Source organism: Carcharhinus amblyrhynchos, chromosome 20 (genome assembly GCF_965287045.1).
Source record: "Carcharhinus amblyrhynchos chromosome 20, sCarAmb.v2.hapA, whole genome shotgun sequence".
NCBI lineage: Eukaryota > Metazoa > Chordata > Chondrichthyes > Carcharhiniformes > Carcharhinidae > Carcharhinus > Carcharhinus amblyrhynchos.
Window position 1 is genome coordinate 3,071,485 of NC_137343.1, and position 18,377 is coordinate 3,089,861.

General features: G+C 47.0%; 1 protein-coding gene across 1 annotated transcript in view; it reads left to right on the forward strand.

The window, feature by feature from the left end:
- The window catches only part of adgrd1 (adhesion G protein-coupled receptor D1), a 273,919-nt gene that overhangs the window by 115,486 nt on the left and 140,056 nt on the right, over positions 1–18,377 (forward strand). The window contains exons 15-16 of the mRNA XM_080208783.1: positions 13,368–13,441; positions 14,563–14,686. Coding sequence (XP_080064909.1) covers positions 13,368–13,441; positions 14,563–14,686 — 198 coding nt within the window. The remainder of the gene's footprint in view (positions 1–13,367; positions 13,442–14,562; positions 14,687–18,377) is intronic.

Genomic DNA, 18,377 nt, shown 5'->3' on the forward strand with positions numbered 1-18,377 from the left:
GGGTTCTATGATTTCTTGTGTTCTTATCCATGGGTTGCTTTTTCCTGTGTATTGATTTGATTTGATTTGATTTATTATTGTCACCTGTATTAACATACAGTGAAAAGTATTGTTTTTTGCGTGCTACACAGACAAAGCATACCGTTCACAGAGAAGGAAAGGAGAGAATGCAGAATGTAGTGTTACCGTCATAGCTAGGGTGTAGAGAAAGATCAACTTAATGCGAGGTGGGTCCATTCAAAAGTCTGACAGCAGCAGGGAAGAAGCTGTTCTTGAGTCGGTCGGTACAGGACCATTCTTCGGTGGCCATTCTTTGCGTGGCAGACTCGTTGCTACGGTTACTCAGTCGCAATGAAACCCGGGCCGTAACTCAGGAGTTAAAGAACTGTCACCGTTTCTCATTGTTGTCAGGGAAAATGGGAAGACAGAATTCCTTGAATCCGATTTCCCCGTCGTGCCGGCTTTTAGAGTTCTGTGTCCATTTGGAAAGTGTATCTGGGCTGGAATGTGGAGCCACCCGTACAAGGCCAGCCTTCAATCAGAGCAGTTACATTCTTGAAACTATGAGATCAACTTCCTGAGGGAATGAAATCTGTAATGACGAAATCAGATGAAGGAGTTAGTTTGTTGTTTGTTAAAATGTGGTTCTGGTCAATTGAAGATACACCAGGTGGAAAACTGCACTTGGGTGCAAAGTGTTGCTGATGTTCTCATAACATTCACAGTCTGCCCAATGCAGATCACGCTGACAGTCACAAGAGCTATTAAAGAGCTGTTAAAGCTCATGATCAATTATTGGGGCCCTGGCTTGTCACCTTGTGACAGATTATTAACTAGCTTTATCACTGGTGCGTTTGTGTAGTTTCCAAATCAGTGCCACTTTCCCACAATTGAATGGAGTTTATCTACAGCCTTTCTACACACTGGGAATCGTAGAATTTTAGCTTCCTGCAGCACAGGAGGAGGCCACTCGGCCCATTGATTCTGCACCAACCACAATCCCAACCAGGCCCTATCCCCATGCACTTACCCTAGCGAGTCCCCCTTATACTAAGGGGCAATTGAGCATGGCCAATAGACCTAACCCGCACATCTTTGGATTGTGAGTGGAAACCGGAACACCCGGAAGAAACCCCCGCAGACACGGGGAGAACGTGCAGACTCTGCACAGACAGTGACCCAAGCCGGGAATCGAACCCAGGTCCCTGGTGCTGTGAGGCAGTAGTGCCAACCACTGTGCCACCGTACCCCACGCTTTTTTACTGATCCTTCTGCAGGGAAAGATCATTAGGCAAACTAATCGAAATACATGGGGGTCAACAGCACTGAAACAGGCCACTCAACCCATCTGCTTTGTACTGGTGTTTCTGCTCTGCATGAGGCTCCCCCCATTCCTTCATCATCTCAGCCTGTCAGTCTATCCTTCTATTCCTCCCTCCCTCTTATAGTTTCCCCTTAATTGTATCTTTGCTATTTACTTTCACTACTCCTTGCGATGGTGTCCACCCACCCTCTGGATAAGAAGTTTCCCCTGAATTCCCCACTGGATTTATTAGTGACTATGCTCAGGTTCTCCCCAACAAGTGGAAACATCTTCTCTATGTCTATCCTATCAAGACCTTTCATAATTAGGCAGCACAGTGGTTAGCATTGCTGCCTGACAGCGCCAGGGACCCGGGTTCATAGAAATCATAGAGGTTTACAGCATGGAAACAGACCCTTCAGCCCAACTTATTTTTAAACACCTAAGCTAGTCCCAATTGCTTGCATTTGGCCCTTATCTCTCTACACCCATCTTATCCATGTAACTGTCTAAATGCTTTTTAGAAGATAAAATTGTACCCACCTCTACTACTACCTCTGGCAGCTTGTTCCAGAGACTCACCACCCTCTGTGTGGAACAGTTGCCCCTCTGGACCCTTTTGTATCTCTCTCCTCTCACCTTAAACTTAAATGGTCAGCCTTGGGTCACTGTCTGCGAGGAGTTCTCCCACGTGTTTGCGTGGGTTTCCTCCGGGTGCTCTGGTTTCCTCCCACAGTCCAAAGATGTGCGGGTTAGGCGGATTACTCATGCCACATTGATCTTTAGGAAGAGATTTCTGCATCCTGCTGCCAGGGGAGTCAGAGCTGGGGTGGGGGTGAGGAGGAGGATGGTAGAGGGGGGGACAGACCGTGCAAAGGTGCATGGCCTCAGCTGGGAACTTCCAGCCTTGGGGGCGGATGCAGCCAAAAAAATCCCACCTTTAGTGTCAGGGGGATTAGCAGGGTGCATGTGTGGGGTTATGGGGATGTGGCCTGGGTGGGAATTGTTGTTGGTGCAGGCTGGATGGGCTGAATGGCCTCTTTCTGCACTGTGGGGATTCTATAATTTGAATGATTGCTGTCAGATGGGTGGCACAGTAGCACAGTGGGTTAGCACTGCTGCTTCACAGCTCCAGGGACCTGGGTTCGATTCCCGGCTCAGGTCACTGTCTGTGTGGAGTTTGCACATTCTCCCCGTGTCTGCATGGGTTTCCTCCGGGTGCTCTGGTTTCCTCCCACAGTCCAAAGATGTGCGGGTTAGGTTGATTGGCCATGTTAAAATTGCCCTTAGTGTCCTGAGGTTGTAGGTTAGAGGGATTAGTGGGGGGATATGGAGGTGGGATTGTGGTCGGTACAGACTTGATGGGCCGAATGGAGTATCGCTTCATAGACTCCCACACGGATTCAATGATTCTATTCTAGGTCACTCCTCTCTCCTGTTCTCCTCCCTGCCAATGAAGCAATATACTTTGGCCAATTAATCTGATTGGCAGTTCCTCGGCCTCCCTGGACCTGGAGAAAATGCTGACACACACTGTGCGGGAAACATCATTCTGTGTCTGGCTGTGCTGCTGACTCCAGTACCCTCAACACTTAGACAACGTCCAACTCGTAGGCCAAGTGTGACCTCAAAATCCCAGGCCTATTTGTGTCGCCCCACCCAGAGAGGGGGGGTGGGGTGGGGCAGGCAATGTGTTGTATTTCTCAGACACAGCCGTTGAATCAGTTGGGTGATTGGACGGTGAGTTATCCAACTCTCTGAGGGGACAGTTTAAGGCTAAGCTCCTGTAATCTAAACAAAGTCATTCTCGCAGCAAACTTGAACTAGCTTGTCACGGTTTTTGGTACCGTTTGATGTTCATATATTTATAAACTAATTCCGAAAAGGATATCTGTTTCATATATATGTATGTATAATGAGGAATGTGATAACAGGACACTTGGAAAATGTCAACAAGGTTAGACAAACTCAACATGGATTTATAAAGGGGGAAATCATGTTTGAGAAACATGCTGGAGTTTTTTGAGGATGTAATTTGTGGAATAGATAAGGGAGAGCCAATAAATGTGGTGTATTAGGACTTTCAGAAAGTTTTTGATAAAACCCAAAGTGAGAGGTTTGTGTGCAAAGTTAAAGTGTGTGGGATTGGGGGTGATTTATCAGCAGGGATTGAGAATCGGTTAGGACAGTAAGCCCGTCACCACTCAGCCAGCACCCCCCTCCCCTTTCCCCTGCTGGCCTCAATCAGTTTCCCACCCACAGTGGGCGGGAATCCAATAATGTTTAATCCAGCAGGCTTTGCTGATTGCCCTGACAATCGGGGCCTGCCTCTAATGAGTTCAGGGTGCTCTTTACGAAAGATGCACCAATCTCAGAAATACCTGGCTGGCGATGCATAGATTTGCACCGATTAGGTGGGTGAATCCCACCTGACAGGTACCACTGACACCAATAGGAAGCGCTCTGGTTTACCGGCTGGCCTGGGCATTTTGGGAGAATCGCACAAAGAGATTCAGGATAAATGGGTCTTCTTCAAAGTGGCAGGCAGAGATTAGTGGGGTCTCTCAGAGGTCATGGTGCTGGGGCCCAGCTATATATAGGAACAGGAATAGGCCACTCAGCCCATCAAGACTGCTATACTTCTTCATAAGATCATGCACATTTCAATACCAGCTATCTCCACAACCCTTTACGTTATTGTTAATGAGAAATCTTTGCTTTAAACATACACAATGACTGAGCTTCCACAGCTCTCCGGGGTAGAGAATTCCTTACATTCACCACCCTCTGTGTAAACACATTTTTCCCCAAATTGTGTCCCCTGGTTCTAAGTCTCCTCAATGATTTGGACGAGGGAGCTAAATTTCCAAGATTGCCGATGACACAAAACTTGTGGGAATGAGAGTGGTGATGAGGTTGATGAAGGCAGGTTGAGTGGGTGGGCAAATACACAGCGGATGCAGCATGACACGGATCAATATGAAGTTATCCACTCCAGAAGGAAAAAAATAGAGTATTGTTTAAATACTGATAGATTGGGAAATCATGATGTACAAGGGGAGATGGATACCCTAGTATACCAGTCACTGAAAGCAAGCACACAGGAGCAGTAAGAAGTTAGGAAGGTGAATGGTATGCTAGTTTTAGTGCAGCTGTACCAGGCCTTGGTGAGACCGTACCTGGAGTATTGTCTGTTATTTTGGTCTCCTTACCTAAGAAAGCACCTGAAGAAGGCGTGACATTCCGAAAGCTCGTGCTAACAAATAAACCTGTTGGACTTTAACCTGGTGTTGTAAGACTTCTTACTGTGCCTACCTAAGAAAAGGTATCCTTGTCATAGAGAGAGTACAACAAAGGTTCACAAGACTGATTTATGGGATGGCAGGATTGTCATTTGAGGGGAGATTGGATCAGTTGGGCCGGTATTCACTGGAGTTTAGAGGAATGAGGGAGAATCCCATTGAAGGGTATAAAATGTGACGTGGGCTGGACAGAATGGATGCAGTGTTGTTACCTCTGGCTGGGGGTCTACAACAAATGGTCACAGTCTCAGGATAGGGGTTGGGCCATTTAGGACAGAGCTGAATAGAAACCGCTTCACTCAGAGCGTTGGTAGACCCCTGGAATTGTCTAACACAGAAGGGTGTGGAGGCCCGAGTTGCACGCTGTTCCGGAGAGTTCTAGGAGTTTGACCCAGACACAGTGAAGGAGCAGCAAAATCAGGATAGTGAGTGGGTTTGAGGGGAACCTGGTCTTCCTGTGAGTGATGACACAATGTTGGAGGTGTAATGTGGGAGAATGATGGAATCGGGAATGGATGGTGAGTGGGAGAAAGAGATCTGGAATCGTGGAGGAGCTAGTCCAATGCTGTGTTAGGGAATCCAAGCTTTCTATGGGAGGGACAGACTGGTGCTGGAGGGGCCGAGTGACCTTCTTGAGTGGCTCACCTTTCTGACCATGTGGCCAGATTTGTATGTTCATAAGTAGAGGCCCTTTTTGGGATCTCGTTCTGGCAGCGTTAATCTCAAATTAATTCATTCTGCGCACAAACCACTGTTTAACTATAGTCCAGGTTGTGGTGGGGAATTCTTTTGGGACTGTGGTTTCTAAGTTTGAGCTGGATTGCCTGAATTACCAATTACTGCTTTTTGTTAGTTAGCCAGCTAACTGCCATCGAGAGGTAAAGGAGAACATCTGCTCTCAGTCCAGCCCAGCTCAGTGCAAAGTAGATACAATTAGCAATCCCCTGGCTTTACTTTGAGCGATCCATGAGAAGTACAGAATGAACCTCCTGACCCTGACAGTGTGAAATTCCTGAGGAGGTAGTCAGTCTTCCCAGCTTCCCATACGGTACCAGCCTGGAACTCAATCACAAATACCAGCGGCAACTGTGCCTTCCTCTATCTGGACCCTAAGCTCTGGAACTCCCTATCACAATGTCTCGTCTCGCTGCCTCCCTCTCCTCCTTTCAGATGCTCCTTAAGACTTAACCCTTTGTCAACCTTTTGCTCACCTGTCCTAACATCTTCTTATGTCCGTTTTCTCTGGGCTGTTGAGAAGCAGAACGATAGGGAACACTCTGAACGCTGCTGCTCTCACCAATCGTGAGGAGACAATTCAAGTTTGAAACCTGTTAGGGACCAGGTCAGAAACCCCAAGATATACCACGAAGTTGGACTCGATCCCAACTATTTTGGCATTTGTGTGAGGGTAGGATGTTTCACTCCAGGTGTGATTTTACTGACACACTGGGGAGCTTTTATCAAAACAAACTTTATTTAACAACACAGTTTAACTACAATAAACGGATTAACTATTTTTGCCAACTGAAATACTTAAATGTGACAAGATACAATTCTTAACTGCTAATCTAACTCAATTAGTTCTAATTCAAGCAATATTCCTCTTGTAGAGTTAAACACCTCTTCAAAATCAGTTAGAAACACACAGGTGGATGTCTTTTCACTTGTTAGCAGTCCTAGAGCCCTTGAACACTTCGGGAGAAAGAGAGAGAGATCTATGTCTCTTAGCAGGTCACCTACAGGAGCCTCGAGAGAGAGAGAAAAAGAGAAACATCTCTCTCTTCTTCCAGGATCAAGCAGAAACCAAATTGTTTCTCCCTGTAAACTTAGCACCATCCCGTCACATGACTTTTTCTTATCAAATAAACCCTATACTGAAACCCCAGAGGAAAAACCAAACATAAACAAAAATGCATCAGCTCAGATTAAAACAAACATCCCATTATCTGGGATTAATTATCCTCCTGCATTCTCAGCATGGAGTTCCCTGCTTTGTAGACAGATTGGCACCAGGTAAATCAGAGCTGAATTTTAGACATATCCCTCACAAGAAATATGATAAAGATACATTCCTTAGAGGCACAGTATTGTCACAACCTCCAGAATTGACCATTTCAATGGTCTCCTGATTAGTCTCTCTCACTCCATCCTCCGTAAGCTCATCTAAACCTGTGGTCCCAACTGGCACCTTACTCTCTTCACACATCACCCCTGTGTTCATCGACCTAAATTGCCCCCCAACTGAGGGATCATTCTAATTTTAAAATCCCCCCATGGTCGCTCGACCCTCCCTATCTCCTACAGCACCCCCACGACCCTCCAAGATCATCGCATGGCTCTAATGGCCTCTTCAGTGACTCCAATTTCCACCACTGGTCCTGAGGCTCTGGAATTCCCTCCTTAAAGCTCTTCACTTCTCTTCCTCTTTTCCTTAAAGATGCTCCTTAAAACTCATCTCTTTGACTAGGCTTTTGGTTATCTGATCACGTTATGTGGATTGGTGTTAAATTCTGTTTGATAATGGTTCCTGGGAAGCAGGTTGGGATGTTTTACAATATCCTGGTCATTGTTCTAAATACAGTGACAGTTGGTTGTGGATTACTGCCTCCCACTTTCGCTCATGCAGGGGAAGTATTCGCTCTGGGATGGTTCACTTGGCTCGGTGACAAGCCCAACCACAGCAGACTGCGGCTGGTAATTGCTAAAATATTAGGCTGCTTTCTCAGGAGAGATATTCTTGTTGTTTTGTCAAGTGAGTCTGTGAATGTTCTAGAGGATTGCAGGGTGGATTCTGGAAAGTTCCAATCATTTCTAAGTGAAGTCATTGGAATCCGAGGGTTTCACGTGGTGAAACTGATGGGTGGAAGCAGTCAATGAGTTCAGACCAATCACATCATCACCACAGTGTCATTTCCTACTCTCTTCAACCCAATAACTCAGCCCCAGAGGACAACTCCCTTAGTGTCTGCCAACATTCACTCCAACTTCTGCTTTGAGTCAAAAGTTTTCACTTAATTTGAAGTACATCATGCATCTACCAATGGTTGTAAAACCCCCAGTGTTCCTTTTATAAGTGTCACACCTGCTCCAGTTAAATCTTGGATTCTGAAACCAGGGTGTGCATTTAACCCCGCGGCGAGTAACTCGCCTCCTGTCTCCCCAAAGCTTATTCACCACCGACAAGGCACAAGTCAGGAGTGTGACGGACTATTCCCCACTTGCCTGGATGGGTGCAGCTCCGACAACACTCAACAAGCTCAACACCATCCAGGACAAAGCAGCCCCATTTGATTGGCACCCCACCCACCCCCTTCAACCCTCACTCCCTTCGCCTTCCATGCATGTTGGCAGGACTGTGTGTACCAGCTACAAGGTGCATTGCAGCACTTGCCAAACCTCCTTCATTGGCATCTTCCAAACCCACAATCATGTGGAAGGACAAGGGCAGCAGATACACAAGGGCACCACACTCTGCGTGGTCCCCTCAAGTCACTCGCCATCTTGACTTGGAAATATATCTTGGAAATACATGTGTGTATATGTATATATATATATATATATATGTATATATATATATATGACTTGGCACACTGGCCTTTATCAATTAGGGTATAGATTACAAAAACAGGGAGGTCATGATGGAGTTGTGTAGAACTATGGCCACAGCTGGAGCACTGTGCGCAGTTTTGGTCACCACATTATCGGAAGGATGTGATCGCGCTGGAGGGGGTGCAGAGCAGATTCACCGGGATGCTGCCTGGGATGGAACATTTCAGTTATGAAGAGAGGTTGGATAGATTGGGTTGTTTTCTCTGGAGCAGAGAAGACTGAGGCCGACCTGACTGAGATGTTCAAGATTATGAGAGGCGTGGAGAGAGTGGGTAAGGTGCAGCTGTTCCCTTTATCGAAGAGTCAGTTATGGGGGGGACAAAGTGAGGTGTTGGAGGTTTAGGGGGGATTTGAGCAAAAGCTTTTTTACCCAGAGGGTGGTGAGGGTCTGGAATGCACTGCCGGGGAGGGGGGTGGAGGCGGGATGCCTCACATCCTTTACAAATTACCCGGATGGCACTCCAGAACATTCAAAGCTGTGGATTAAGTGCTGGCAAGTGGGATTAGGTGGGCAGGTCAGGGCCTTCCATGCGTCAGCGCAGACTCGATGGGCTGAAGGGCCTCTTCTGCACTGTAGGATTCTGTGATCAGCCATTCCTTTATTGTTGCTGATTTCAGGTCCTGGAACTCCCTCCCTAATAGCACTGTGGGTGTACCTACATCAGACGGACTGCAGCGGGTTCAAGACGGTGTCCGTCCATCACTCTCTCAAGGACAATTCAGGATGGGCAATACATGTTGGCTGAGCCAGTGACATCCACTTCCTGAGAATGAATATTTTGAAAACCTTAATGAGCTGTGTGTGGTACTCATGATTAAACTTTGGCAATGGACAGGAGATTCCTGGGCAAGCGACCAGCCAAGCTCAGGATGAGGTGACCTAGCTTAGACAGACAGTTTTACAATCGGGTCATCAGCTGTGCTATAAAGGTTTTATGAGAAGCAGAGAATAATTGACAGGGAGAACAGTAAAACCCAATAAAAGAGAGTCACATCATTTGTCCTCCCTTCCTGTAAACGTAAACGGTAATCGCCAATAAATCATAGATCCCTGAAACGGTGAGCCCTAAATTAAGTGGATGTACTTTTAATCAGGTGGTGTTGAAGGAGAGGATTTCATCCTTTCCCTCATCTATTCCCAACTCGAGCGAAGAGAGTATGAATCCAATCAGAGTTGGGGTGTGTGCCAGCTATTAAATCTGGGTCTGGTTTGAAGAGAGCTGTAATATCCCCAGTGTGGTCAACCACATTCCTGCAATCCCCGAAAGATCGAGCATCGCAGTCTGATCTGCCTTGTCCACTAAACATTGCTCATGTCTCTCCATCTGGTCTCTCGCAGTATTTACACAGCACTCACACAACCTGCTACATCTGAAGGCTGCTGGAGATGCCGCTTTCTGCCTGGCTACATCTGGTGATCACAAGATGTCTATTAATAGCCAACATATATATATATCTAGATCCAACCCAACTGTAGCTGGCTCTCTCGAAAGAAATTCTCTGTATGTTTTGGGTTTGGCTCTTACAGATGTAAAAGAAGGATTGAATTTATTGAAATAGAATTATGGAGAATATGCAACACAGAAACAGGACACTCATTTTGGTATTTCATTCTTGGTAATCATTTTTGGAAATTTGGTATGTCCACTACAACTCTCACCATTTTTTACAGATGCACCATAGAAAGCATTCTTTCTGGTTGTACCACAGCTTGGTATGGGCTCCTGCTCTGCCCAAGATTGCAAGAAACTACGAAGGGTCATGAATGTAGCCCAATCCATCACGCAAACCAGCCTCCCCTCCTTTCACTCTGTCTACATTTCCTGCTGCCTCAGGAAAGCAGCCAGCATAATTAAGGGACCCATGCACTCTGGACATTCTCTCTCCCACCTTCTTCCGTCAGGAAAAAGATACAAAAGTCTGAAGTCACGTATCAACCGACTCAAGAACAGCTTCTTCCCTGCTGCTGTCAGACTTTTGAATGGACCTACCTCGCATGAAGTTGATCTTTCTCTACACCCTAGTTATTCACTGTAACACCACATTCTACACTCTCTCCTTTCCTTCTGTATGAATGGTACGAAGTGTAGATGGAGTCAATGGATGAGACGCTGGTTTGAGTGATGGACTGGGTTTCATTCACGACCTTTGTGGTCTTGGACAAAGCAGGAGAAACACAAGCTGTGATACAACCAGAAAGAATGTTGTCAATAGATTCTTAATTCCAGATTTTTTTTTAATTGAATTCATCTGCTGTGGTGGGATTCGAACCTGGGTCTCCCAGCACATTTGCTGAATTTTTGGATTAATAGTCTAGCAATAATACCACTGGGCCATCGCCTCCCCCTAATTATTAGTAACTACCCGCTATATACAGTCCTGGTTTTGGATCCTGCCATCAATGTGGTCTCTGTGGCTACCCCATCCAATCAATCCATCCTTTTAAAGACCTCAATTGGATCACTTCAAAGCTTCCTCTTCCCCAGGGTGAGAAGCCCTGGTCTGCTCAACCTTTATACAAATCTGTGGCCTCTCGTTCCTGTCGCACACCTCACTTTTATCACTTGTGTGCCATGGTAGTGGGTTAGGATAATGGATTAAAAATGTAGAAACTTGAATTTAAATGTCACTCTGGACAGTTTGAGAATTTGGCTGCGGTTCTACCACCCCGCCCCCTTCCTCCCCAAACCCCATTTAGCCATGCTAAATTGCCCCTTAGTGTCCCGGGATGCGTAGGTTAGAGGGGTTAGTTGGATAAATATGGAGTTACGGGGATAGGGGCGTGGTGGGATTGTTGTCGGTGCAGACTCGATGGGCTGAATGGCTCCTAATGCCTGGAGGGGATGGGGCCTGAAGCGGACATGGCCTGGAGGAGATGGGGCCAGGGCAGGGCAGCTCGATCGTGGAGGGAGAGGGAGAGGGCCTGCTGTGTACTCTGCATGCGATCGGTATGGGGAGGACGGGAGACGGGCTTGATGCCACTCTGCCTGTGATCGGTGAGGGGTAGGAGGGGCATAATTGGTCTGACCAGTGGGCGAGGCAGCGGGTGGTGATATTTCTGGGCGTGTGATTGGCTGCAGGCCCCCGTGATAGTGGGATGGTGGGGGGGAATGGGTTGGCGCTGGCTGCAACAGCAGAGGCCTTGCAGGTCTCTCTCTCGCTGTCAGGATTTTTGATTCTGTGAGGAGCCGTTATGAATTACCAAATTACAACAGTGATTACATTTCAAGAAGTTCCTCATTGGCTGTAAAGCTCTTTGAGGTGTTGGATAGTCATGAAAAGCACTGTAGGGGGGAACACGGTGGCACAGTGGTTAGCATTGCTGCCTCACAGCGCCAGGGACCCGAGTTCGATTCCCGGCTCGGGTCACTGTCTGTGTGGAGTCTGCACTTTCTCCCCGTGTCTGCGTGGGTTTTCTCCGGGTGCTCCAGTTTCCTCCCACAGTCCAAGGATGTGCTGGTTGGGTGGATTGGCCGTGCTAAATTGCCCCTTGGTGTACAAAGATAGGTTAGATAGATTAGTGGGGTAAATGCATGGGGTTATGGGGATAGGGTGGAAGGGGAGGGCCAGGGTAAGATGCTCTTTCAGAGAGTCAGTACAGTTTTGATGGGCTGAATGGCCTCCTTTTGCAAGGTCTCCATTAAACCAAAGTTCCTCATCTCCACATCCTTGCCCCCACGACCCCTCTCCCGATACTCTGGGAAATCTCTCTCAACGCATTAACATTCTCCTTATTGTTCTGCGCCCAGGATTAAACACAGTCCCCCAAATAAGGCCTAATCTGTGGGTTAGAAATGTTTAGCTTCACTCCGCTGCTTTTGGCCTTTACTCTGTTTATAAAACCCAGGAGACCAAATAAGTTTTTGTGAGCTTGAACCTAAATATTTATATATCCTTGCAAGAAGGCACCATCTCGGGGGGTGGGGGCTGGGGGTTGTGCGGTGAAGATTTGTAGCAATAGCTGGCCATGTGCAGAGTCCCAAAATTCATCACATTTCAGAACAATTATTCCAGTTCAAAAATATGTACAGTGCTCAAGAAACAATACTTTTAATTGTATGTTAATACATGTGACAATACTAAACCAAATCAAATGTGACAATAGTGATACCTTTCTCCCTCGATCTGGAGAGGTGGTATCATACTGTCAGTAGTCTGGGGTGGCAAGGTGGTTAGCACTGCTGCCTCACAGCGCCAGGGACCTGGGTTCGATTCCTGGCTTGGCTCTCTGTCTGTGCGGAGTCTGCACATTCTCCCCGTGTCTGTGTGGGTTTCCTCCGGGTGCTCCGGTTTCCTTCCTTAGTTGGAAAGACGTACTGGTTGGTTAGATTAGCCATGCTAAATTCTCCCTCAGTGTACCAAGATGTGTAGGCTGGAGGGATTAGCCATGGGGAGTGTGTGGAGTTATGGGGATAGAGTAAGGGGGCTTGGGTAAGATGCTCTGTCAGAGAGTCAGCGCTCACACGAAGGGCTGAATGGCCTCATCTTTACTGTAGGGATTCAATAATACCTCCAGGTTTGCTGAAGGGCTCAAGAGGTGAGATTGGGTCAAAGAAATTGAAAGTGGAAGTACTTCCAGGAAATACTACGGAATCTCCTGAGGTTAACTAATTCCTCAAAGATAATCAAAGCTTTCTGTCGCATGTAATGCTCAGGTTTAGAGGAGCTCTGTGTTGGGTGGAGTGTCTTTCTGACAACACTGTGGTAAAGCAGAGGAAGGAACATCGGATCAGCAGGAGGCCATTCAGCCCATCAAGTCTGTTCCGCCATTGGGTGAGATCATGGCTGATTCCTATCTTAGCTCCGTCCTCCTGCCTCGGTTTCCTGACCCCGACCCAATAAAAAATTGGTTTTTGCTGATATCTCAATTCTATTAAATGACGTAAATGGTCCTAGCTACAATGCAAGGCACTGAATATTCCCGGCATCAGGAATCTTGAGATCTTAATTCCAGAGGAATTTGAGAAGAGGTTGGCAAATTTACCCGGCAGAGAGATGGTTTAAGAGTTGATGAATCAGAGGTTCTCAGGATGATGAGAGGCTTTGATGGAATAACTGGAGAACAATGATTCTCTCTGGTCAGTGGGTCACTCTCTGGTAAATCTCTGCAATTCTACAAAGTCTAATGTTGTCTGGCTCTCCGTCTCTTTCAGACCCCAGCACAGTATCACTATGCCCTGAACAAAACCAACCAGGCCTACCTGTGGTGCGCCTTTCTCGATTTCAGGTGAGTGGCTGGGGCAGATGTTCCCTGTGAAATAAATCAGAGTCTAATCCCCATCATTTTAGGAGGGGTTTGCATTTATAAATATTCGTGAGCGGCAGATAGCCCGAGTTGGTTCACAGCCAATCGAATGTGTGCTAGGGTTTCAAAGAACAAAGAAAATTCCAGCGCAGGAACAGGCCCTTCGGCCCCTCCAAGCCTGCACTGACCATGCTGCCCGACTGAACTAAAACCCCCCTCCCTTCCGGGGACCATATCCCTCTATTCCCATTTTATTCATGTATTTGTCAAGGTGCCCCTTAAAAATCGCTATCGCATCCGCTTCCACTCCCTCCCCCGGCAGCGAGTGCCAGGCACCCATCACTCTCTGTGTAAAAAATCTGTCTCGTACATCTCCTTTAAACCTTGGCCCTCGCACCTTAAACCTGTGCCCCCCGAGTAATTGACTCTTCCACCCCAGGAAAAAGCTTCTGACTATCCATTCTGTCCATGCCCCTCATAATCTTGTAGACTTCTATCAGGTCTCCCCTCAACCTCTATCGTTCCAGTGAGAACAAACTAAGTTTCTCCAGCCTCTCCTCAAAGCTAATGCCCTCCATACCAGGAAACATCCTGGTAAATCTTTTCTGTGCCCTCTCCAAAGCCTCCACATCCTTCTGTTAGTGTGGTGACCAGAATTGAACACTATATTCCAAGTGCAGCCTAACTAAGGTTCTATAAAGCTGCAACATGACTTGCCAATTTTTAAACTCAATACCCTGGCCGATGAAGGCAAGCATGCCGTATGCCTTCTTGTCTAACCTTCTCCATCTGCATTGTCACTTTCAGTGACCTGTGTACCTGTACACCCAGATCCCTCTGCCTATCAATACGCTTAAGGGTTCTGCCATTTACTGTATATTTCCTATCTGTATTAGACCTTCCAAAATGCATTACCTCACATTTGTCTGGATTAAACTCCATCTGCCATTTCTCTGCCCAAGTCTCCAACTGATCTATATCCTGCTGTATCCTCTGATGGTCCTCATCGCTATCCGCAAATCCACCAACCTTTGTATCATCTGCAAACTTACTAATCAAACCAGAATCTTCAGTGATCTTTATCTCTCTCAACCTCCGTACAGCTCAGGCTCTGCCGTTTGGTCCAATGAAGGCTGCATTCGGATTGGTGGGAATATTTCGTACTCAGTCTGCCGCTGCAATCACCTCACCAACTTTGCCATCCTCATGCAAGTGGTCCCTTTGGAGGTGAGTGAGTTAAACACTCGGTCAGAAATCAATAAACATCTTCCAGCCAGAATGATGGAAACCAAATAACAAATTAATTCATCGCAGAGTCTCTACCTTGAAATTCGGTGACAGTTGTGGGTGAAGCTGGCAGCCACCCTGTGCACAGTAAGATCCCACAAGTCAGATTGGGTAAATTATCAGTTATGCTGATCTATCTGGTGCTGGTTGGTTAGAGTCACTGGGGGAGGAGTTTAAGGAAGGATGTATTTGCATTGGAGGTGGTTCAATAAAGTCTTGCCACGTTGGTTTCTGGGATCACTGGGGTGGGGGGGGTGTGTGTGGGGGGGGAGGTTGGTGTCATTGGTGGGGTTGGCCTATTAAGAGCGGCTGAGGAAACTGGGCTCACGTTCCCTGGAGTTTAGAAGAATGGGGGTTGATATCATTGAAACGTACAAGATTGTGAAGGTACTCAATAGGGTGGACACTGAGAGATTATTGGCTGGGGGATCTCAAGCACGGGGGCACAGTCCCAAGAGAAGGGGGCCGGCCTTTTGGGACTGAGATAAAGAGAAATCTCTTCACCTAAAAAATTGTGAATTTTTGGAATTTTTACCCCAGAGTCATAGAGCAAATCAGCATGGAAATAGGCCCTTCAGCCCAACCAATCCATGCTGACTATGGTGCCCTATCAGCTAGGCCTAATTGCCCATGTTTGGCCCATATCCCTCTAATCCTTCCCCATCCATGTACTTATCCAAGATGCTTAATAAATGTGGGATTGGAATTGTATTGAAACATTCTGTTACATTAAAGAGCGGCATGGTGGCACAGTGGTTAGCACTGCTGTTTCACAGCACCAGGGACCTGGGTTTGATTTCAGACTTGGAGTTTGCATGTTGTCCCCGTGTCTGTATAGGTTTTCTCAGGATCCTCTGGATTCCTCCCACAGTCATACAATCATCATAGAATCCCGACAGCACAAGAGGAGACCATTTGGCTCATCAAGCCTTCATCGAGAGCAAACCCACTCAGGCCTATCCCCGTAATTCCACATATTTACCCTGTAAATCCCCCTCACAGTGAGGGGCAATTTAGCATGGCCAATCAACCTACTCTGCACACCTTGGGAGTGTGGGAGGAAACCAGAGCACCCGGAGGAAAGCCACGCACTTACAGGGAGAACATGCAGACTCCACACAGCCAGTTATCCAAGGCTGGAATTGAACCCGGGTCCCTGGTGCTGTGGGGCAGCAGTGCTAACCAGGGTGTGCAGGCTAGGGGGATTACCCACGGTAAAATGTCCCTTAGTATCCAAAAATGTTGGTGGGATTAGTGGGGTAAATGTGTGGGATTACAAAGACAGGGCAGTGGAGGGGTCATGGATAAGGTACACTGTCAGAGGGATGGTACAGACCCAATGGGCCAAATGTCCCATTCTGCACTGTAGAGGTTCTTTGATTCAAAGATGTTGTTGATGTGGTGGGGCGGGGTCGATAGATTTTTGATTGGTAGGGGCAGTAAAGATTAGAAAATGGACTTAAAACAGATGAGCCATGATCTAATGAGCAACAGCTCAGGCTTGAGGGACTGAGTTGGTTAACCCTGTCACTAAGGAGGAACTGTGGTTACGCGCAGAGACTGGACGAGCTGCTTTAGAACAGGGAATGTTAAGTGAAGATTTAATGAAAACTCCAAATTATGAGAGGCTTTGATACAGGGAATAAGGAAAACACGTAACCGGGGAGATTACCTGAAGGGAAGCAGAGGGGGAGGTGAGAATGTTTTTACGCAGCGAGTTGTTGTGATCTGGAAGGCGTTGCCTGAAAGGGCGGCGGAATCAGGTTCAACAGGAACTTTCAAACAGGGAGTTAGGAACTGGGTTAAAAGGAACGATTTGCCGCGCTCTGGGGGAAGAGGACGGGGTGTGGGACTCTTTCAAAGGGCTGACACAGACACAATGGGCCAAATGGTCACCTTCAGTGCTACATAAATCTCCAATTCTAGAATAATAATGGAGAACCAAAGCTCCGACCTGGAGAGATTGCAACCGGGCACATTAAGGGAGGAATTAGAGAAAAATAAATCAGAGAAAGGAAGAGCGTCCAAACGTACCGAGTAACATTGAGAATGAGATTGGACATGAAGAATAATCAGCACGAGTTTACATAGAAACTAGAAGCAGGAGGCCATTCGGCCCTTCGAGCCTGCTCCCCCGTTCATTTTGATCATGGCTGATCATTAAATTCAATATCCTGACATCCCCCCCACCTTCCTCCCCATATCCCTTTCTCCCTTCAGCCCCAAGAGCTATCGTAGTTTCTTCTTGAAATCACACAACATTTTGGCCTCAACTACATTCTGTGGAATTCACCCTCTGGGTGGAGAAATTTCTCCTGACCTCAGTTCTAAGAGGAAGTCTCTCAAAAGGAAAAAATATAAAGTGGATCCATTCAAAAGTCTGACGGCAGCAGGGAAGAAGCTGTTCTTGAATCAGTCGGTACGTGAGCTCAGACTTTTGTATCTCTTTCCCAACGGAAGAAGGTGGAAGAGAGAATGTCCAGGGTGCGTTGGGGGGGTCCTTAATTATCCCGGCTGCTTTTCCCCGAGGCAGCGGGAAGTGTAGACAGAGTCAATGGATGGGGGGCTGGTTTGTGCGATGGATTGGGCTACATTCACGACCTTGCGGTCTTGAGGATCAAATGTGAAAGGAATTGAGTGAAGCCAGTGATAAAACCCAGAAGCCATTAGACCATCAGTGATTGGTTGAGTTGTACGTTGTGCATTGTGAAGGTGAGAGGCAGAAGCCTCTCTTTATGTTATGACCATCACTGACCCCTGGTGGCCTTCCTCAGTAACTCATTGCTGAAAGAGTTAATCCCAGTTCCCCACACGCTGGGGGTTCGATGGTGCCAGCAAGACCCTGTTGTTAACCTGTCAATGTTGAATATTAAGACTAACCCCCTGGCCATTCAGGCTCTTCTCTGAGTTTCAGTGGCCAGGAGCTGGAGGGTTCAATGATCTCACACGAGAAAGAACCGGGTCAGGAGAGAAGGAAGAGTTTGCATTCACATAGCACCTTTCACATCCTGAGGATATCCCAAAGCCTCTTGGAGAGAGTGAAATACTTTTGAAGTGAGGACAGTGCTGTGATGTGGAAAACCTGGCCTTCTATTTGTGCACAGCAAGATCCCACAGACGGCATTGAGATAAATGGCCATCTGTTTCTTTAAGTGAGTGATAAATATTAGCCCCAGGAAACCATACCTGGGTAGATTCAAATCGCACTTCTTGGCAGAGAGATCATTCAGCATGTGTCACTTGAGCTGTTTCATTTCTCAATATCCGATAGCGCAGAACAAACTCAGCAAGGTATGTTGGAAGATTCACTTCTTAAAATAGATTGGATTTCACTGATTTGTGATGTTGCCATTTATCAAAGGAGCACTACCCTTTTAAATCGTTCTGCTCCCAATGTTTTGACAGTTTTATTAATGAAAAATAACTTACTTTTATCATCTTATTAAAGTGCCTTGTATTCTCCTCTCTCCTACACCCCCTCCCTATCTCTGAAAACTCCTCCAGCCCCTACACCCCCCCCCTAACTCTGAAAACTCCTCCAGCCCCTACACCCCCTCCCTAACTCTGTAACTTCCTCCAGCCCCTACACCCCCTCCCTATCTCTGTAACCTCCTCCAGCCCCTACACCCCC